At 38.2% G+C, this 23,151-nt stretch overlaps 1 protein-coding gene across 2 annotated transcripts; it reads left to right on the forward strand.

The window, feature by feature from the left end:
• The first annotated feature begins 1,774 nt into the window (after positions 1–1,774).
• On the forward strand, positions 1,775–21,717 carry LOC126763006 (box A-binding factor). 2 transcript variants are annotated; one of them, XM_050480161.1, is made up of 5 exons: positions 1,775–2,284; positions 8,733–11,021; positions 16,948–17,105; positions 18,930–19,466; positions 19,637–21,717. In XM_050480161.1, exons 2-5 carry the CDS (start codon positions 9,503–9,505, stop codon positions 20,267–20,269), a joined length of 2,847 nt encoding a protein of 948 aa, XP_050336118.1. In that variant the 5' UTR covers positions 1,775–2,284; positions 8,733–9,502; the 3' UTR covers positions 20,270–21,717. The 2 variants fall into 2 exon arrangements, with proteins under 2 accessions (XP_050336118.1, XP_050336119.1); XM_050480162.1 differs by having other exon boundaries at positions 1,776–1,866.
• The last annotated feature ends 1,434 nt before the right edge of the window (positions 21,718–23,151 follow it).

Here is a 23,151-nt window from a genome sequence, read left to right on the forward strand (position 1 = left end):
AACACACAATCCGGGTCAGAATGTTGGTGCAAGTTTTTTGCACGGTCGGCTACATAGCACAGTGGATCGTTTCATGCAAAATATCGTCACTAAACAACTCAAAATTAATTAAACGAAAAGGAAAAGTTACATAAATTAGGATCCACCGCTTTTTAAACCCAGATATAGAGCCAATAACCTCCTCGATTTGTTGTTATATCGCTATATATGAAAATTACTCTATTTGGACAGTCTACAGCGATTTCAATATCTATACGAATGAATCCAAACTAGTTAGCCGAGTGGGAGTTGGTGTCTTTCCAGCAAAATTAGACAACAAAATCTTTCAAACGGAGATTACAGCAATTAGCATGAAGTAAACCTTCTTCTTCTGACATAGAATGTGCTATTAATTTATATACATAGTCAAGCGGCTTTGAAATCATTAAAGTCTCATAGGGTTTCGTCAAAGATAGTGAAAGAATGCCTTGATATGTGGTACCCACTTCTTAATTCAGGATAAACCAGTAATGGGTTCTAGGATACAGCGAGTTTCCTGGCAACTGTGAAGTAGATGTACTACCAGAGCGGGCATCACCCCACACTTAGACTCCAGAAAAGAAATAATTTGATTGCATCCAATTCTTCTTCTTATTCTTTATTGACGTAGACACCGTTTACGCGGTTATAGCGCGCCAGTCGTTCTTTCTTTTCGCAGTTTGGTGCCAATTGGAGATTCCAAGTGTGGCCAGGTCCTTCTCCACCTGGTCTTTCCAACGGAGTGCAAGTCTTCCTCTGCTTCTGCCGGCGTGTACTGCGTCGAGTACTTTCAAAGTTGGAGTGTTTTCATTCATTCGGACGACATGACCTAGTCAGCGTAACCGCTGTCTCTTACTTCGATTAACTCTGTCAATGTCGTCGTATATCTCATATAGCTTGTTCTTCCATCGAATGCGATACTCGCCGTTGCCAATTTTCAAAGGAGCATAAATCTTCCACAGGACCTTTATCTCGGCAGCTCGTAACGTCGGCGCATCAAATGTTGTCATCGTCCATGGCTCTGCACGATATGGCAGGAGGGGAATAATGAGTGACTTATAGAGTCTGGTCTTTGTTCATCGAGAGAGGACTTTACTTCTCAATTGCCTACTTAGTCCGAAGTAGCACCAGTTGGCAAGAGTTATTTTGCGTTGGATTTCGAGACTGACGTTGTTGTTGGTCCTGATGTCGGTTCCAAGGTAGACGAAATCATCTACGACTTCAACAGTGACGTGGGAGCCAAATCGCGAGTGCGACGACAGTTTGTTTGATAACAGGAGATATTTCATCTTGCCCTCGTCCACTACCAGACCCATTTGTTTCGCTCCTTAACCTTGAACATTTATTTTTTTGTACTGTTTTTTGTACTGTTTCTATTTATTTTGAACACTCTTAAAGTGCCAACCAGTATAAACACAAAAGAATTTTAATAATTTTGATGAGTAAAAAATGAAATTAGACCACAGTGCAAAACGAAAATTCGATTGGAGGTCCTTAGCATTTTCGCATGGCTTTATAGGGTACATTTGTTACCCATGTATGTATATGAATGTAGCTGAATTCTCGTCCACGCATGACGAATAGCTGATTCGTGCGCAACGGTGTGCCCGATTGGAGCCACGGTATGCACTCGATGCCTGCATTTAGGGTGCGCTACCCATTATCTATATACACGGCATACTGATGGCATGGTGTACTTACAGAGAATGCGGCTGCCACCAGCACAATCACTTAGCCGGGCCAACGAGCTGCGAGTCAGTCTTCGTCGCACTTTTGAAAACAACGGTCGCAAACTTTTCGCATACGAAACGCACAAATTGTGCTTTTGCTTGCTTAATCGACTATGTGGTAGGTGTTAGTCACAAACGGGCTCTATTCTGTGTGTGTGTGCGTGCATAAGTGTGGGTGGTGGAAGATACACGGCATTTTCTTGGTGCTCTAACTTTTTTACGGCACCAAAGAGGAGCTGTTCGAAAATTACTTAGGTGTCTGCTGAAGGCAGTAAAGGGTTGCAGAGATTTCGGGTCTATAGAATTACATCGATCCCTACATTAACTTGTATGTGCACGTGCGCATAGCTATACTTGTATATATATAAAATTTGATAATGTAACGGTTATGTTTTTGAAAATCTACAAACGTATTGCAATGAGTAAAAATTTTAAAAATTTCAAATGTTGTGCAAAGTGAAAATCGGACGTTGTGCCTGCATAAATATGCAGCAGAAATAAAGACCGCCAGAGTACCGTTCAACATATAAACAGAGGTATGCAAAAATCTATTAGCCACCGTTAGCTTTGCTGGACATTTTTATTTCTTCCCAAAAATCCGTACTTCACACCCTCAGACTGCATAAAGTTCATATAAATGACACCTCCTAGCACTAAATATGTCATTGGGGGTTTATGTCGTAAATGAATTAAAGGACTTTAATATACATATGTACATATACATATATATACATATACAGCATATAGAGTTTAGAGTGTATACAACAAACAAACTTGTAACACCTAAGTGGACAACACCCTTTTATCGGTGAATTTAACCGCGAAAAAATTGCGCTTTTATATGGTTGTACATATGTACACGTGTGCGTGTGTGTGCAAAGTACATATATGTTGTTGTAAGTCTGGACTACTTAAGCATATGGTTCCAGCGTTGTTGAGAAGTCCCACACTAGCTCATTTTATAACAATGCAACGCTAAATCTTGACTGATGACTTCAACGAATAGAAAAGTTGTTGACAAAGCCTACGTTGACTTACCCAATTGAGGCAGGCAGAACGCGCCAAATTCTAAATTAGTTACATATATGGCGATACACACTATTACAGATTAGGCAGGAAGTACTGAAAACCAAAAATATGCATCCGTTGTAAGATGTTCAGTTAATTTAGAAGCACCTTTAGTCAGCATTTAATGCGTCAGAAAACCTGACTAACATCTTACTCAATAATGCCCAGAATCTTATTTAAGTTTAATCGGTGACTTAATTTGATTGAACACATTTTGCCCCGATTTTTCCAAAATGTGCTGATTGGTGAAAAAGGCGACCATATGGAACCGCAGAATCTAATATACGAACATACTCGTGTGTATAACTCAATAAATGCAAAGGCACACTCGCCAAGAAAAAGTGAGCATAAGGAAATGTTGTTAGTGTATTTCTTTTTGTTGTTGCAATTTGAGAACTTTTGATACATTTATACATATGTACAAACGCAGCATATAAAAGCAGCAAACCTGTCAGAAAGTATATAAGCATATTAGGGTGGGTCATAAAAAATTTCGCCTCTAAGAATGTCTTTCCAAGCATGAGAACCAAGGCGTGCAGGTCCTCCGGCTTACAGTTTTCTATGTTTTTGTCATATCAGTTAGAAGAATTCGTATCTCGCGTCCAACTACTTGAAAAACTAGCTCGTTTTATAAATTTTTTAGATTAAATGCTCTACAAAAAAGGGTTGTACGCTTTTTTCGTAAAACTAACCGCTTTCAGCCTTGAAATCCAACGCAGGATCACTCTTGCCAATCGGTGCTACTTTAAACTGAGTAGACAATTGAAAAGTAAAGTCCTCTTTCGACGAACAAAGACTAAACCCTACAAGTCTCTCATCATTCCCGTTCTTCTATATGGTACGGAGGTATGGACAATGACACCATCTGAAGAGTCGGCCTTAGGAGTGTTTGAGTGAAAGGTTCTGCGGAAGATTAATGGCCCTTTGCGCATTGGCAAAGACGAATACCGCAGTCGATAAAACGATGAACTGTACAAAATATACGACGACATTGCATAATTCAGGGAATCAAGCGATGCAAGAGAACACTCCAGCTCTGAGACTAATCAACGCAGTACCCGCCGGTGGAAGCAAAGGAAGAAAAGTATCTCCACTCCGTTGGAGAGATCAGGTGGAAAAAGACTTAGCTGCTTTTGGTATCTCGAATTGGCGCCAAATAGCGAAAAGAAGAAACGACTGTTCTTAACTCGGTCTAAACTGTGTAAGCGTTGTCTTAGCCAGTAGAGAAGAAGAAGAACGGTTTAAAAGATTTTAACGTTTGAAGTTTGATTATCTTAAGGCCTATTTTGCCTTATGAGTTTTATAACTCAAAAAAAAAAATCATTATAAATCGAAAAACTCATATATAGAAATTACTGATTATTATCTTTTAAATCTTCGATTTTTTTTTTATCCACCCTAATGCATTTTTTAGAGATCCCAAACGAAATCGTAAAGGATAAAATCTTTAGAAAATAGGCAACAATTCACTATTTATTTAAGGTACATGGACTTCCGCGGGTAAAAACAGCCTTTTTTCAACAATTTTTTTCTCATATAAAAAATTAGAATATTTTATTAGAATTTTTTATTGTTACAAACATACACTATTAACAAAGAAATTCTGAAATTTTTGAAAAAAAAAATATTTTAAACTCGGCCATTGTGACGCCATTGCCGGTGACCCCTCGGTAATAGGATGCGCCCGCGTTGTCAGCATAACTCTTTACAGAATCACCGAAAGTGAAAAATACGTGTTTTATTTAAAACCTTAACTTAGAACTTGAGAATGGGGAAAAACCAGAAAATTGGATTTTTGGCAGACATTTTTAGCAAAAACTAAAATTTCGCAACTTTTTTTTTTGAAATAGTTGTAATTGAAAAAAATCCTACATCCAAGTCTTTAAGAATTGTATTTCAAAGACTTGTGTAAATTTTCATGAAGATCGGTTGAGTAGTTCTCGAGAAATCTTGCCAACCGACTTCAAAAACACAGTTTCGAGAAAAACGCGTTTAAAGACGGCGCACTTAGTCTTAGCTTCGAGCGCACAAGTTCTCAAGGCTGTATCTCCGAAACTGTTACTCGGATCAACTTGAAGATATAGGACAATATTCTAGAGATGTTATAGAATTCAATAAGACAATAATCGATTTTTTGAAACTCGTAAATCCATGTAACCCTTTAATTAAATTTCATGAATCCGACAGACATTCTACAAACATAAAATTATTATGATATCTGAGTATGGATCAATATTTCAGGGTATGATTAAATGTTATGAAAAGCTATTTCGTTTATTTGTTATTTTTCTACTAAAACCAATAAACTTGAACTATAAAAAATTAGATAATATTTGACAATTCATAAGACTGACATTTTTCTAAAGGAATCTCTTAGTGCTTCAGCAAGTAAAAATCTCTTACTTGCATGGAAAACGATAGTCTGAGACAGGCTGATACTTGTCCTGTCATTCACACTAAAGTAGTTAGTAAAGAGTAGTTCTTACTAGTTGATTTTACTGCAAGGTTTAAGTATATATTTTTTATGTTTCCCGATTAGCATGCTTTTAGATTTTGTATATGATTACACACTATTTACTTCCAGGCCATCCTTGTTCACCATGTATCTACTCCAATTTGCATGCATGCTTTTACACATTTTGCTTTAGTCATGTTTCTCTATTTCGCTTGTTTGATTTTTTGCGTTCTTGTAAAGTGTGGTGTTTATTGATTAATTTCCGTCGCTGCTGTTCCGCTGTTCGTTTTATGATGCACCAGCGACATTGTTAGCAACTATAGCGTGCCGACAGCTGGTTGAAACGACAGCAACTAGGGGTACACACAATTGTTTATCGTCCTTTCACAAAGTAGCAACAAAATATGTGTATATCTACGCACATCACAAAAACATACGCGAAAATTGCAAAGGCTAACCGATTATTTGCGAGGTCTACAATATCAGGTCCAGGGTGCTCATTTGGTAGCGGTGTTGCTTGAAGAATCAATCTTCATCATCCGCCTAGTCATGTTTAGGTGTGAGTCAATGATGTATACAACCGCGTAATTTATTACAAGTTATGGAGTTTGCAATTATATTTTTGTTTGAAAGCTGTCCCAATGAATTCTCTTCATGGTTTCTCCATTTACTCTTAAAAAGAATTTCATTCACGTTTACATATCCATACATACATATGTATATAATAATATCTCTTAGTTATCTTATTAGTTTTTATTGACTTTTTCGGCACTCTTCCTTCTTCTTGTTTACTATTATTGAACTTCATGAATCATTAAAAAATGGTAGCAGATTAATAATATTAAAGGGTGATCCATTTCGAGGTTCCCTACTTTTTTTTAAAGAAAAAACTCGGCAACTTTAAATTAAAATGTTGGCCGCAGCAACGTCTCAGATGGTCCATCCGTTAAGTCAAATTTTGGAAGACTCGTTCGAGTCAGACCCCAGTAACTGGGGTATAACCCGCGTGATGTTTTGCTCCAAGGCCTCAAAAGGGATTATTTACATAGACCTTAGACTTTACATATCCCCATAGGAAAAAGTTTAACGGTGTAATATAACACGGTCTTGGTGGCTAATCGACTATCCCAAAACGTGAAATTAGCTGCTCACCGAAGTGTTAAATCCATTGATTGATGGGATGTGAGGGAAGTGGCGACGTCTTGTTAAAACCAAATGCCTCCGATATCACGTTCCGTTAAACCGTTGGTTATCATGGCGCGATAACGGTCGTCATTGACGATTACATTGTCATCGGCATCATTTTTGGAGAAATATGGACCGTTGATTCTACAAACCACAAACCAAACCGTTGTTTTTTTTTGATAAAATAGCAGCTCTTGAATCTCTTCAGCTTGCTCTTCGTCGTGAAAATTTTGCTTGTTTAGTTACCCACTGAGCCGGAAGTGGTCTTCTCCGCTGAACAAAATTTGGACGAAAACGTCGGGTTTTCTGCAACTTTTCAAGAGCCACAGCGATGTCGCTTGGGAAGATTGAGCGGTTTCAGTTCTTGAACAAGCTGCCTTGTGTACGCTTTCAATTAAGATCTCGACGTAAAATGAGCCAAGTCGTTCCATATGTCAGTCCGAGTTGCTGTGAACGGCGTCGAATCGACTCTCAACGGTCTTCGTGTACACGCTCAGCTACGATTGCTATATTTTCTTCACTGCGTGTTGTATGTGGTCTATTCGATCGAATATTATACTGAATGAATGCTGGATCTAAAGATGGGTGATGGTGTTGCGAATAGTATGGTCAGTAGGTCGGGTATGTTGACCATAAGTTGAGCGAAGTGCAGGAAACATATTCTTTACAGAACATGAATTTTTATAATAAAGTTGAAAGGCTTGTAAACATTGTTCAGGCGTAAGTCTTTCCATAATGATATGCCAAAGAATACTGGAAAAAATAACATGACAGCTTGAGGAGACTCACGCCTTATCTGTCAAAAAAGGCTCTTGAAAAACTTGGATCACCCAAGTTATGATATGTATAATATAAGTTATGCTTTTTGTAAACAACATATTCCGGCGTCTCCATAAATGGGGTTTGCGGAATGTCTTCTAACTATTTTTTATTAAGAAGAGACTTTTAGCTTTCTTTTCATGATAAACTGGTACATTCGGAATTAAAATATTTACTAAGATCTTCATATTTCTATGGTAAAAATGAAGCAGAGGGCAGCAAAAAGTCTGTCCATATATACACTAACTAGTCCCTCAGATTTTGAGATATCGATCTGAAATTTTGCACACGTCCTTTTCTCACCAATAAACTGTTCATTTGTGGGTTTCACTGATATCGAACTTAGCATATAGCAGTCATACAAACTGAATAATCAAAATCAAGTCATTGTATGGATAACCCTTATATTTAACGAGATACCTTCTCGAAATTCGACGTGGGTTATTGTATTGTATTGTGCCCGATTTTCGGAAAAAAATTTTTAGATCTGATCACTAAATGTCAGCTGACCGCACAAAATCAAGTCTTTGTAAGGCAAAAGTATTTATTAGACAAGCTATCAAGGCAATGGTACATTCACCCAACAATTTTTTCTATCGGAGCCTATAGCATATAACAGTTTACAAACTGGTCAATTCAAATCCAGTTACTGTGTGAAAAACTTTTGTCCAAGGCCAAAGTAAAATATCTGAAGAAATTATCGGTCCACCATGCTGCCATACAAACTAACCGATCAAAATTAAGATAAAAAAACTGCACATGTGAAGGGTATTAAATCTTCGACGTAGGTGGAATTTAAATTTTATCTTGTTATACCCTGAAAAGGGTATATTAAGTTTGTCACGAAGTTTGTAACACCCAGAAGGGATCGTCGGAGACCCTATAAAGTATATATATATAAATGATCAGTATGTCGAGCTGAGTCGATTTAGCCATGTCCGTCTGTCTGTCCGTCTGTCCGTCTGTCTGTATATATACGAACTAGTCTCTCAGTTTTTAAGATATCGTTTTGAAATTTTGCAAACGCCATTTTCTCTTCAAGAAGCTGCTCATTTGTCGGAACGGCCGATATCGGGCCACTATAACATATAGCTACCATACAAACTGAACGATCGGAATCAAGTTCTTGTATGGACAACTTTCACATTTGACAAGATATATTCACGAAACTTGATATATGTTATTTTCTAAGGCAACAATGTTATCTCTAAAAAACTTGTTTAGAACGGATTACTATAGCATATAGCTTCCATACAAACTGAACACATAGTTACTAACAGAAATGCACCTGTGAAGGGTATTTAGCTTCGGTGCAACCGAAGTTAAAGTTTTTTCTTGTTTTTATTTCACTTTAAATTTGTTTTACCAGTTCCATTACATACCCTTTAATGTATTATATGTATATACGCATATTACATACATTTTTATTAACAATATTTTTTCTCTTTATTTTCCAGAAAAAAAGTTTTCAAATATGCACAAAGAAACCCATTTGTAATCAAAACTTTGAAAAACTCACTTGATCTCACGAAAGTCAATGGAATTAAACGGCAACGTCACTGAACTGACATGAATAGGAGTGAATAGAGTATAAAAGAGTACAATGGTCAATTTCACTACGAAAAAAGCGACTTCTAGTTGGGAGAGTTTCTCTTTTGTTCATGAATGCAAGCAAACAAAAGACCATACAAGAAAATTGAAGCAACCAAACATTGTGCGAATAGCGCCAAATGAAAAACTCTACAGACAAAACGAACAGTGATGGAACTGTGATACCAGAGGGAGGTACGTAATGGCAGATAGAAGTGCGGAGGAAAGAGGAAAGCATAGTTTTCGTATGCAACTCAAGAATTTAAACGTCACACATACACGAAGCAGAGCGAAAAAGAAGGACACAAAGCTAGGGTTGATGTAGTAGCTTTATGTTCAAAAGGTAAAATTACCCAGATGAGATAATATAAACACAGCACTGATTACACTTAAATATAAAAGAACAAATGAAAATTTGGAACAACACAGAAAAAGTCTACTAATTGTAAACATTTGCTGAAAATCCGTGCAAAATGAGTGCTCAGATTGGTTATTGTTTAGCTTCCAAGGGGATCAGTTGGAAAACCTCATATTCAGAGTAGGGAAATATGTTTATGATAGCACCGCAAACATTCACATCACAGGCGCTGATCAACAAATTTATTAGTATATGTAACTGAGAAACCGAGCCTCAACTATGAACTTCCCAACAACGCTCCAAAGACAAAGTTTGACTAAGGAATATCCAGAGCCACAGGCTTCCAATATGAGGTATCCGGCCAGTGTGCCGTCACCGCAGCCACAAGCATATGCCTCTGGCTATGGGAATTTTGGCGATGCCGCACAATTCAATGCTCACGCCTCACGACAAGCAATTCACCAACAACATTACTCAGCTGAGCAGTTACAGTATCACCAACAACAACAACAACATCTTCATTATAATAACACTTTCAACAGTAGGCTAATTGGTGATGGCCCCAATCATAATGTGTCCAGTGGACCAGTTTCGAGTATTTATAGTAACCGAGCACGATACTTTCCCTATCCGCATAGTCTGCCGCAGCATTCATTGCGTGGCATGTATACACCTGCTGGCCAGCAGTTGATACCATCCAGCGTTTTGCATTATCCGCCCCGTAGTGAGGCCTATCAACCAAACGCCATGACATTGCAACAGCAGCGTTCTGTATTGACACAACCATATGCGTCGGCGCCACACACCCAACCGCAACTGCAACCACATTTACGGCAACAGCAGCAACCGTCACCGCAAGCACAACTGCCGCATCACCAAACCGCATTTGGGGGCAATGAATCGCAAATGCGACATTACGCTGACGCCCTCAACACGACACAACCAACATACAGGCAAGCAACGGGCGAAACGCCGAATTTGTTGATGCATTTACATAGTAGCAGGTCTCCACCTGCAACTCCAATATCGCCACCATCTCCAGGTGCCACGCAGATCGCACGAAGCGTGTCTCGGCCTCCGTCAGCTGACTGCAATACTTATTCACAGTTAAAAAACCAGTACCGGCAGTCCGTCAGTTCGCCTACTCGCGCCCAAACATTATCCAACGAGGATTTACATACTGCAAACACGTTAAAATCTCAGCAGAGCGTACCACCAGCTCAGCGATTGCCTGGATTGCAAATACAATCTGCTTCCTGCACTTCCTCCGAGTTGCCAACAGTGGGTGAAGACGCACAAGATAGCCCACGAGGTAGCCATGAGGAAAAGCAACTTCAAGCTGGTACGTCTCTTTCACTCAGCAATAGTAACGGTGCATTTACACCGCGACAAACGTCTAGTAGCGAATGCTTGACCACTTCACCGCCATTAATAAGCGCCACCGGCACGGATAGTGGTATCAGCATTAGCAGCTGTAGTACTCGCGCCCGCAGCGATAGCACACAAAGTACACCAGTTTACAACGGTGAATATCCAATGTCGGTGGGCTCATCCTCGGGAGTGTCATACCAATGCGCGGATATAAAGGATTTCGAAGATTTCGGCAGAGAAAAAGAAGAGATTACAGCTTGTGCGTCTCTCAACGAAAATGAATTTTTAAAATGCAATCAGGAAATCGTTGAAAGTGATATTAATGTGGGGCATGCAGTGCCTGATAGGATAAATGAGAAAAACTCATTCAAGACGAAAGAACCAGACATAGACCGAAAGTTCTTTAATGAGGAAAGGAAACAAAGTGGTGAGTGATTATATGAAACAAGGAAAACACTTATAGCAGATTTAACATCATTTAGGGTATATCATTTAGTCATTGATACCTTACTTATTTCGAAATTTGTATTGGTTGAAAAGAAAGGCGCCGGAGCGGCGGACCGCAGGCAGTCCCATTGCGCTCTCGGGTGGTAACCAAAGTAAGCTTTATCAAGCAACGCAGTAACTTCGGTAAAATATCTAATTTTTACCAACACAGCTTCCTCTTAAGTGAGAGCATTGAGTGCATTGGAATATATTCCAACTCATCCGGATGAAGACACTGGCATTCGCTAAAATAATTTTCCAGCGTTACATCAAAAAATACGCCCCCCCCCGCCCATGACCTGCATCGCACCGCATCCACCTTTTCAATTTTTTGAAGGTGTGATTTTAAGGTTTGATGCTCTGTTATGACCCCTACAATATTATTAAGTTCCCTTTTGTCTCGAATTAGAAGCTTTTTGGTCTATCCAGCATCAACACTAAAGTAACTTTGTGATATGCCCTGTGTAGCGTAGTTTTCCAAAATCTGCGGGGTTCCTTTAAAGACCACTGCTTTAAACAACCCTTAAAGGAGCCAAAGTCTGGGGCAGCTTTGGGGAATTGTGTTCCTAGTTGCCCTCGATCGGGGCAAGAGCTTTCGGCCCATTTCTCTGGCCTCTGTTTACGAATAGCGCAAACGACACATAATACTCAATTAGTATCCTTGTTGACAGTTTGGCCGATTCGGAGTGCACCACTCCTCGATAATTGAAGAAAACTGTCAACATAACTTTGATATTTGACCTGCTTTGATGGTTTTTTCGGCTTCGGCCCACCTTTGCCAGTATATTCGGTCGATTGATCATCTGTCCTGGGTCGTAAGCATAAATTCAAGACTCATCGCCAGTAATAATACGATCCATGACATCCTGATAATCGGAAAGCATTGCTTCACATCCGTTAACGCGATGCTGTGTTTCGGGAAAAATTTAGTGATTTTCGAAACAATCGTGTTTTCACTTTTCTTAGGCCCAAATGATGTTTCAAAATGGTTTTCACTGACTCTTCCGATGTTCCAATGGTGCGAGTAAGATCTCTGACTGTTAATCGTCGATTCTCAAGCACCAATTCTTATATTTTATTGACGTGTTGATCATCAGTTGATGTTGGTGGCCATCCTGGACGTGGTTCGTCGTCAACAAGTTCTCGACCCTCTTTGAACAATTTGTACCATCAAGTCCTCTTTTAGGTGGACTTCGCAGAGGCACGCGAAGCACCAGACAGCTCAAAAATGGTCGGAATCTTTCGCTCGGTGCTTTTCAATCTGTCGGATAATTCAGGGTGAGATATAATTCCTTTTGGGACATCAATATCATATGCAAAGGAGCTGAAAAAAGCTTTCTACGTGTGGCCATTATTAACGAGGATACATGTAGAAAGTGCAAGAGAGAGTGTATGAGAGAGACGCATGAATACCTGCTCAGCTTTGATCTGGCCTTAACTAAAACTCGGCTTAGATATCTAGGAGCTCCGCAGTTCGAGGGACTGTATGAAGTATCAGAATAAGATGTCAAGTCGCTATTAAAGGTCCCAAGAAACGTTCAGGTTTTGCACGACATTAACTTTAGTATTTATTAACAATGAACCTACATCTGGCTTTACAAAGGACCTAGAGTTCTATGTATGGCGTGACAGCCCGTCAGTGTAACTTAACCCATGCTGAACCGATTCGTATTTAAAAAGTTGTTCGGATAGCCTAAAACTAGTCGAGGAATCTCCAAATCGGAGTATTGGGTAGAAAATATCTTGATGTATTAAAGAAGAATGACTTGAAAATGAAATTTGTAAAAAAATATCTATACGGTATATATATATAAATATTTTTTTTTTTAAATGCACACAATTCTTGTTATTCCAAACCTCCTTGTTTTGAAAACAAAACGAGTTTCTAGGCAAAACTTGCAGTGTTACTCTCCACTTAACATCTGCACACGTAGTAGCTTTGCTGATCGTTTCCTGTGTGTTAATCGATAAACAGCTTTGAACTCTGCGACGGTCTGTTGAATGCGTCGACATTATGTCCATACATATGCATATACTTGTATGTGTGTAAAAGTCGATATCGCAATGTGGCAAGTTCTATTTACTTTGAGCGATGGCAAACGTCCATATTGACATTAAGACAGCCCATTCACCGACAGGTGCACGTGCGAGCGACTCAAATGAAGGAAGGAGAAACACACGCAAAGGCGGCGATTTGGCTTAATGTCATCACGCCATGTAAATGAACTTTTAGGAACTTCTTTACGGGAAGCTTGTCAAACGCGAAGTCTATTCAGTATATCGGAAGGGAACAAAGCGTTTGGGGGCTGTGTTGGTGGCTGCGTATGGCGACAAAATCGATGACAGAAAAGTGTAGAGACAGAAATATGAAAGGAATGGCATTTTTAAAAGCACTTTGCAACATAGTCTTACGCTGAAATAATTTTGTTGCCATACTGTGGCTCGCTCTTTTGCCTAATTGTACATACCCGTGAGTATGTATGTAAATGCTACCGATGACAGTGTTAGCATTGAATTTCTTTTGCCCACATTTTGCACACATTTTCACATACATAAGAGAATGAAACCTTAGCAAAAAGAAAAACCGTTACTTTGGCGGCAAAAGCTATTGCTTTACTGTCCAAAGCCAAATGACCACTATCGTGGAGTCCAATGTATATATGTTACATGCCTGTAATATTTTTGCTTAACATTTTTCTAGTTCCATAAAAAGAAAAACTTCACTTTACTTATTGTGCCTCAATCTTTGACTTCCAATATATGTATACTATATAAGTCTATGCGTTAAGATAAGTATACAAAATTAGTTAAGGAAAAAGTCTTGGTGAATCATTCGACCTGCTCAGTTGGTGGTTGTGATGGCAACATTGTTGGTGTTGGCGATAATGATATCCTGTCATAAAACAAGACGAGCGTAGTTGTCTACAATCTACTAATGCCTCAAATGACTAAAGGAACCCAGTCCACAGGAAGAAAGTGACATTACGTCTACACTGTGGGGAATCTTTTAAAACGCTTGTTTGCCTTCACTGAATAAGTACAAATCGCGATAGCTATCTATATACACACACATAGGCATAAATCCCGCCCAGCTAAATAGGCATTCATTGCCACAAACACTCATTCATCTGAGCGTTTATCAGAGATGTTGCCACCAACGCCACTTCGCTCGCTGTGGCTTTGCAGCAATTGCTGTGAGAGTTAATCAATATTTGCAGAATGTTGATGCTTGAACTTACATGTGCACAAGCAGACTTATACACTACATGTATGTACAGCTGTATACGTATGTATGTATATATATACATATATTAGGGTGTCTGTTATTAACTAAGTTGGTTGTTGTTTTGCAAAGCACCCTATGAAATTTCAGTTTTTACCATAAAAATTAGGTTGCAAGGTTATTTTTTATCGCCAAAGAAAAAAAATTTAAAAAAATAAAAACTTTGAAAAAGTGATATTCCATAACAACATTTTTCGCTCTACAAAAAAGTTTTGAATAATTTTTTCATAAAAATATTCCTTTAAAAGTTATACGCCGTTAAAGAGATGCATCAAATGTACTACATTCATATAGTACACCATGTCGTATGAGCAACACAAAAAACGTAGGAATATCTGGTATGAATGCACAGATCATTTGATGTATAAATTTTTCGCCATATCGTCACCTAAAATGCAAAATAACGTAACGGCACTTTTCATAAGTTTACAGGCGAAGGAAAAACGAAATAATAGAAACCTCTAATTTGAGTTTTGGTTATAAAGTGGTTATATATTTTGGTTAATAAATGGTTATATTTTGGTTATATTTGATAGCGTAAGTTGGAAATTTTATGCTACATATATGTATATAATATGATGTAGTGAATCGTTAACAATAAAAAACTCAATTTCGATTTTTTTGATGATACCTTGTTCTTACGATATAACTTTTAGATGAATGTTTTTACAATAAAAAGATCAATCGAAACAAACCTTTTTAGTAGAGCAGAAAATTTTGTATTAGACCAGCGCTTTTTCAAGGTTTTAGAATAACTTGCTTAATTTAAAATATTAAAAACACCCAACTTATATACATGGAAAAAGTAAAATGATATAGACACGGTTTAAATTGAAAATAAAGAGCTTGCTTGCCTTGGATCCTTATTTTTCAAGCAAAAACTGAAACTTTAGGCGGCATTTTCAAAAAACCGAAGTCTACTTGGAAAATAACGCACACCCTAATACACATACATCATACATATATATAGTATACGTGAAAAGTTATCAGTTTTGCGCACTTTTTGGCTTTTCAGCGATGTGATGGCCAAAAAAATTGGAGTCCATCTGAATTTATACCAACACTAGATGGTGCGCGTGTCCGTTCGTCTGGCTTATATTGGAAATATTTTCGTATATACAAATAGGCGCATATCTTCCTCTTTTTTATTAGCGTAGACACCGCTTATATGGTTATAAGCAAGTTTACAACAACCCATCCGAGGCCGTTGTGTTCAAACCCGGCGCACAACACTGTAGAATGCTGATTCGCCTGCTCACTTTTGTTTGACTTCAAACGGATGTTTTTGGCTATTCAGAGGACACTTGGTCAAGACCGAAAGTCGTGAGCTGCTTGAGCCATATGTAAAAGAATCATTTCTGACCATTCCCCTGAAAATGGCGCTTAGAGAACTTTCCTAATTTGCGTGGTCTTCTACACATGGCACCTCCTAGATGTATATAGGTATATAATAAATATCAAAATCATCCAACATAATCCAATATTTTGCTAAAAACTGTGAGTGATTCTAGTCTCATCCCTATCGTCTTATAACTACTGTACAGCGACTTCCTCACCGTCTGCTACTATAATATTTTGTCTTGAAAAAAACGCTACAACTTGAAATTCCAAAAAAAAACAATATTCATGCAATTTTTTATTGATTTACAACGTCGTTTTTTTCAGTGAGCGCACCATACTTTCAGCGTAGTGGTGTGTGCCTTTTCGCCACTCAAGGGAGGGTGTATTAATGCAGGTTTTATTTTTTGCCTGGTCCAAGTGCATTTCAGCATTGAGCGGTACCTACGTACTACACACACCTACTTTAGACATATTTTCCCACATATAAAGCTCTTTTCAAAGTATAGCATAACGTAGGCGCTCTTAAATTTGTTTTCTCTTAATGTTTCTTAAATACTCATTATCCCACACAATAGCAGGGAGGTTTACTAAAGGGAAATCCATAAGAAGATGTTAATGAAATAAACAAGACTGGCACACGTTTTGTGCAACAAGTTAGGCAGTGCTCTTCTTCAGCTCAATGGAAATTTTCTGTGACGAATGAGTAGTAAAAAGAAAAGTGAGAAGTTGTATAGAATTGGTTTTTTTATATACATTGCATTCATAATACTCATTCTCCATATCAACCCTATAGAACGAGAGGCATACGATACAACTTTGAAAAGCTTACTTCGCACACATACTTTTGGATAAATTGATTATACAAGTATATGCCGCGCATTTTGTAGCATAATTTGTTCCATATGTGCAATGTAATGTTTGATGAAAATTTTGCGCTTCTAATAAAGTGTCCCCTGTCGCATAATAACGAATGTTGAATTCGTATAAAACGACTTTAAAATGGAATATTTCATGCTTTTTGGTAATAAAGATCCAACTACATGGGACTATTTTCTTTAATTATGCGTGGAGTAAAGGTAAATTTCAATTCTAACCGTTGTCAAGTAAAGAAATGATTATTTGTTCGTAGGCATATCATCTAAAAGCAGCACATGAAAATCTCTCAAGTGAAATCCCTACCCTATCAATCCTATCAATGTAGACTGTATTAATAAAAACATATTTTTTTGTGGAATCTTTACAGATGACAAAACAGAGGAAACAGACAAATCGACCAAACTTTCGGTAGCGGCTAAATCGTTACAATTTGATTCAACTGAAACTCAAAATAATGGAGAGGAACCTCCAAATGCCACTCGCACAAAAGAATCCCTTCATGAGTTAGCTTTAAATGCACAGGAGGTAAGAGTTCGGAAAATATACAATATATATAACACATATTTACAATAATATTGAGTTTCATAAAAGCATAAATGCATAAGACCCTGTGAAAATAGATATTTAAAAGCAACCCTCCAAGAAAAACGGCGAGGAATAATATCACAAAATATTCTGACCAATTAGCACTCTAGTGAAAGAGTCGAATTTTGTTGACTCCACTTAACAAATTTTAATATAATGATAAATAAAAAGGAGCTGGAAAGAGCTCAAGTAATACCTATGGAAATTTTTTCTCTATTGATGTCCTGATGTTAGGTTCACTTAAATTTTGAAACAATTTCAGTGCTCCTAACTTCATAGACTACATCCACGAATGATACTGAATGTCTTTACATATTTAATACGTATAAGAACATGTTCTGATGCATTTAACTTTGGGAGCATATTTATCAACCAGGAGAAAAACGAAGAATGTATTTTTCTAGGCAGAGCCAAAGCCAAACATGAAAAATCATTGTCACGTTAGGGCTCTCCAGCAGAGCTGTATCGACCGGTAGTGTTTACGTACTTTACCAACCCCCGCCCATAATTGCATGAGGTCAATGAGTACTGGCAAAAAGGCGGCGTGCAATTTCGCCCAGACACATTCTACTAGGTAACGGTGTGTAAAATATATAAAAGAGAGTTAAAAACGCAAGAGACTTGAAAAAATATAAGAGAGACTTATATGTATGTACGAGTACATAGGGAAATGAGTAGGTGAGAGAATAAATTTGGATGGACACCGCTTATAAAAGCCATAATACAGGGTATAGTGCAAAGAAAAAAGTAATCAAGCGGAAGTAAATTAATTTGAAGGCCCTGTTTTTGAATTATCTATTACATTAATAGTGATACAAAGATATTACAATTTTTTATACAGGGTTTGCCCAATTGTTACAATTCTTTAAAAACTATCAAAATACTTTCTTTCTGCATCAATGCAGCGCTGCCAGCGCGATTTCCAAGCTTTGAAGGCGTCACGGAGAACATTCTGCGGAATAGCCTTGAGAGCCGAGGTAAATGCTGCTTGGATCCCTTCTGTCCTCTCAAAATTTGTGGTTAAAACCCAAATCGCGGGAAGAACTGACTTTGTCAGTTGAATGTGGAGTTGCATTGCAACCGGGTGCCGGACCCAAAGCACGACAGAGGATTTAGATGGGCCTCGAACCCTACCAAGGTGGATAGTGTGTCCATTCCACACTGCCAATTGGTACTGAAAATGCTTTGCATTCTCAGGGCGCTGATTAACGCATTGATTTGATCCGCTGTGCTTTTGAGCGCCGTGGAGTAAGGCTGTCGTCAGCAGGTGCCCACGTAAAACACACCGGACGTTGTACTCTCAAAATGCTTGCTTTTCATCGGCCTTTTCATGCAAGAAGCAAAAAAAGTCTGGGGGCCACATCTGGGCTCTAAGGCTGCGGATGCGAATTAAAATCGAAAATCCTTCGTTCAAGCCTTTAGAAATGTGTAAAATTTCGTGAAGATCGGTTGAGTAGTTCTCGAGAAATCTTGCCAACCGACTTAAAAAACCCAGTTTCGAGAAAAACGCGTTTGAAGACGGCGCATTTAGCTTAGCTAACCTCGAGCGCAAAAGTTCTCAAGACTGTTTCTGTTAAACTACAAGTATTACTCGGATCAACTTGAAAATTTAGGACAATACTCTAGAGGTGTTGTAGAATTTAATAAGACAATAAAAAGAAATTCGATTTTTTGAAACCTGTAAACCCATGTAACCCCTTAAAGCCCTAATCTAATATTATGTTTACCCCAATGTACTAATATTATTTACCGCTCCACTTTCAGGGAATTTCCAGAATTATAGAAATTAAAAGTGAACCTAAAGAAGGTAAGGAGCAGCCTCCCCACCAACAGCAAACTCACAAGCACCACGCCGTAGGAGAAATTGTTGAAGGCACCGCTGCCAGTAATAATAACAAACGCGCCCCGCCACCGACCACACCACAAAGTCAACCACATTTGGAGCCTACTACCTTGCAAGAACAAGAACTACCGTCTCCGCCCGTGCCACCAGCTCCACCGCAAAATTCACCAATCGATTATTGTCGAACAACCAGCATCGCAAACATGAGTCCATATGCCTATGTGCCACCACCAATGACGCAATTAAAAGCACCGACGTCAGCGGCTGCTGCAGCGGCAGCGGCTGCAGTTGCGGCGGCGGCGGCAGCAGCTGCTGCGTCAATACGCACGAACAAAAATCGCATTATGGAATGTGACCTCATACCAAGCAGAAAATCGAAACGGAAATTGAACCCTATTTCGGGAAAGTGGCAAAAGGATGTGGGAGGTGATGCGAGCGACAGTACGAAAGAGAAGAGGGTAGGTAGTATGCTCAGGGCTTCTCTGTTTATACTCGTAAGAGATTGTAATGTTCGAATTTTCAAAAACATGGTATTTACTTTAAGATCATTATTTATTCTAAAATCGCAAAATAATTTAATGTATTATGTTATTTTTCTATGAATATTCAAAAATCTGTCTTTAAACAGGATATGACTCCGCTGCCTGGCTTCCAACAAGCCTTTGGCTCCACTGAAATCGGTCGTTTTTTCGAGACATTTTTATTGAGTCCGCCGGACTGCCACAGCTTCACTGACAACTACGAGCCTTTAGATGTCGAGGAACCATGGCAACAAGCTCACCAACACCAACAACAGCAGCAGCAATACCAATTACAAATTAAACAGGATCAGGAACAGCATGAACTTAATCAGTTACAACAATACAAGCAGCAACAACAACAATATGCACAACAAGAGTATCTTAATCGAAGATATGCTGATAATAACAGCTACCAATCGCTTCATCAACGACTGTATCCCCACTACCCACATCCGCCACTCCATCCCGCACACCCGTACCACCGAGGCCAGTCGTACCCATACCCCATTAGTGCTAACAGTAACCACCGCGATATGTGGATGTACGGCCGCAACGCCCTCAATCCTTATGTGATGCCTTTCGAATATGGTGCTGCCAGATCGGCCAGCAGCTCGCCCTCGTCGCCTTATCAAATGCCTTTGAATTTGCGATCAGGTTACGGCTCCGCATACGATGGGAGAGGTTACACCTATGGGCGTATGAACAGTACTTACAGTGGCATACGTTGTAATGGCTATTGAAATAAGTTTGTACAATAGGTTTTATGTGAGGAAAATAACCGTTAAACATAATTAAAAAGAAATTTTCAAAAACATTAATAATTTATAGAGTCAAGTGATAAGTTAGTTCTTCATGCATATGTATATAGGATCATTGATATGATCAGGTGAAAAGTTAATACAAATATGTGCCTTTTCGGACAAAATTCTGGAACGTCGTCTTCAGTTCAAAATAACAGTATGCAAACAATTTGATCAAAATTAGTATAAAATTATAGTGAAGTGTATATATGTGGAGATATAACACGAGAATGCAATGGATGAAATTGCTTTTAATCGCTAAAGGATACAAAAATATCAAAATAAAGCAAAATTAAAAAAGTACAACTGAGCAGAAATACTCGTAAAAAAATTAAATGTAAACAAAATTGCGAAATTGATTTAAACGAGTGTAAGAATTTTTCAATTAGCCGCGAAAAAGCGAGAGGAGAGAATATTGATGCTTATGTATATAATTTTTTTCGACATATTTTTCATTTTTCGATGACACTTTTCCTGGTTTAAGGTTCTAAGTAAACTGAAAAGCTATGCCATTTAAGGTTAGAAAGCGAATTTAAAAAGCAAATGTCATGATAAGATGCAAACAAAGGCACACCTGAGCTGTATCCATGGCGAAATGTCAAGCGGAGTCTGGGGTTGAGTTTCTATAGGCATGCAAGATGACAGCTTTTTGATCGGAAAATGGTTGCATTGTGTTATCTTTTTAAATTTAGAGAAAAATTCTCACAAAAAAATTGGTTATAAGAAAAACTTTAATATTATACATACAAATGTATTATACGATGGTTTTAGTTAACGCCACAACAACTTCACCAAAGTCACAGACATGAGTATGTATATTTATAAAACAAAAAAAAAAAAACATTAAACATCACACTACATATAAGCGTTAGGAGTAAAACTTAATAAAAAGAAACTTTGTCTGCTGCACTTGCATTAAAAACACGTGGAAACTGGAGCAAAAGTCAAAAGAAACAAATTCCAATAGACAAAAATAAATAAATAATAAATTTTCAACTTAAGTGAAAACAATAAAAAAAGTCTATGATCATGAATGTGCCATTTAAATATTTAATTATCGAATAATATTATACTCCAACTTCTCTAGACAATTGAAAGTAGTCAAATTTATGTGAATTAAATGTAAATGCAGAACATGCAGTTTCATGTTAAAAACATGCGTTTGCATGTCAAACATTTGTCTGTACATGCATGATAAACGGCAAATTTAAAACGAAAATTGTTACAAAGAAAGAATTTATATATGTATATGTATGTATATATAAATGCATATATGTATGAGTGTATTTATTTGAGTTTATTACTTTTTGTAATATTAATTGCATAAGATTTAAACGAATTTTTTTAAATACATATAAATATATTTTTAACTTATCTACTTACTCACACATCTACAACTATCCATTTATTCTAGTTTTCTTAAAAAAAAAATCATAAATTACTTTAGCGAAACAATTCGTTAAAAAAATTGGGCTCACTTTGAAAACATCGGTACGAAACGGGTGGTTTTCAATAAAGTAATACATACTTACATACATGAAGAGCAACAAAGCGACGGTGATCGATGGATTGCCGGCCGAGCTATTCAAACACGGCAGCGAAGAACTGATAAGGAGCATGCATCAGCTTCTTTGTAGAATATGGTCAGACAAAAGCATGCCCGACGATTGGAATTTAAGTGTGCTCTGCGCAATCCACAAAAAGTGAGACCCCACAATCTGCGCCAACTACTGTGTGATAAGGCCTCCTCAACATTGAATATAAGGTTCTAACGAGCATACAGTGTGGAAGATTAAAGCACACCGTCAACAAACTGATTGGACCTTATCACTAGGACCTTGTCACTTTAAGTCTGAGCCAAATCTCAAACGGATGTGTAAACTAACGTTGTGTAACACCAAAAGTTCCGTCAGGATCGCGAAGGACCTCTCTGAACCGTTCAATACCAAATGAGGTTTCAGACAAGGCGACTACCAATGAAAGTATTTCTTGCGACTACTTCAATCTACTCCTAAAAAATAATTTGAGCTTCAGATCTGAATAGGGATGGTATACGAGTAATATGTATATTTATACTACAAGAGTGTACAAATACTGACGTACGCCGATGATATTGATAGCATTGACCTCAACAATCGCGCCGTTAGTTCTGCTTTCTCCAGACTGAATAAGGAAGCGAAGCAAATGGATCTGGTAGTGAACGAAAGCACGACGAAATATCTCCTGTCATCAAACAAACAGTCGTCGTACTCGCGACTTGGCTCTCACGTCACTGCTGACAGTCATAACTTTGAAGTCGTAGATAATTTCGTCTATCTTGGAACCAGAACTAACACCAACAACAAGGTCAGACTCGAAATCCAACGCAGAATAACTCTTGTCAACAGGTGCTACCTCGGCCTGAGCATGCAATTAAGAAGTAAAGTTCCCTCTGGACGCACTAAAATCAAGTTCTACAAGTCATTCATCATCAACATCTAATGAGTCGGCGTTACGAGTTTTCGAGAGATAAGTTCGACTGAAGATTCATGGTCCTTTGCGCATTGGCAGTCGCAAATATCGCAGTCGATAGAACGATGAGCTGTGCGAGATATTCGACGACATTGACATAGTCCAGCAAATTAAGAGACAGCGGCTACGGTGGCTAGGACATTTCGTCCGAATCGATGAAAACACTGCTCTGAGAGTCACTCTTTTGTTTGCTCTATGAGCAGAAGGAATCATTGGTCCCTATTTCTTCAGAAATGATGCCGACCATATTATTATGTCAATGCTATAGAGCGATAATAGATGGCTTTTTCGTCTATACAGCTTACGAAACA

The sequence above is a fragment of the Bactrocera neohumeralis genome, chromosome 6 (genome assembly GCF_024586455.1).
Source record: "Bactrocera neohumeralis isolate Rockhampton chromosome 6, APGP_CSIRO_Bneo_wtdbg2-racon-allhic-juicebox.fasta_v2, whole genome shotgun sequence".
Taxonomy (NCBI): Eukaryota; Metazoa; Arthropoda; class Insecta; order Diptera; family Tephritidae; genus Bactrocera; species Bactrocera neohumeralis.

Coding starts and splice junctions, on each gene's coding strand:
- LOC126763006 (XM_050480161.1), top strand. CDS start 9,503: ATGAACTTCCCAACAACGCTCCAAAGACAAAGTTTGACTAAGGAATAT. Junction 11,022..16,947: donor TGAGGAAAGGAAACAAAGTG/GTGAGTGATTAT, acceptor GAATCTTTACAG/ATGACAAAACAGAGGAAACA. Junction 19,467..19,636: donor ACAGTACGAAAGAGAAGAGG/GTAGGTAGTATG, acceptor GTCTTTAAACAG/GATATGACTCCGCTGCCTGG.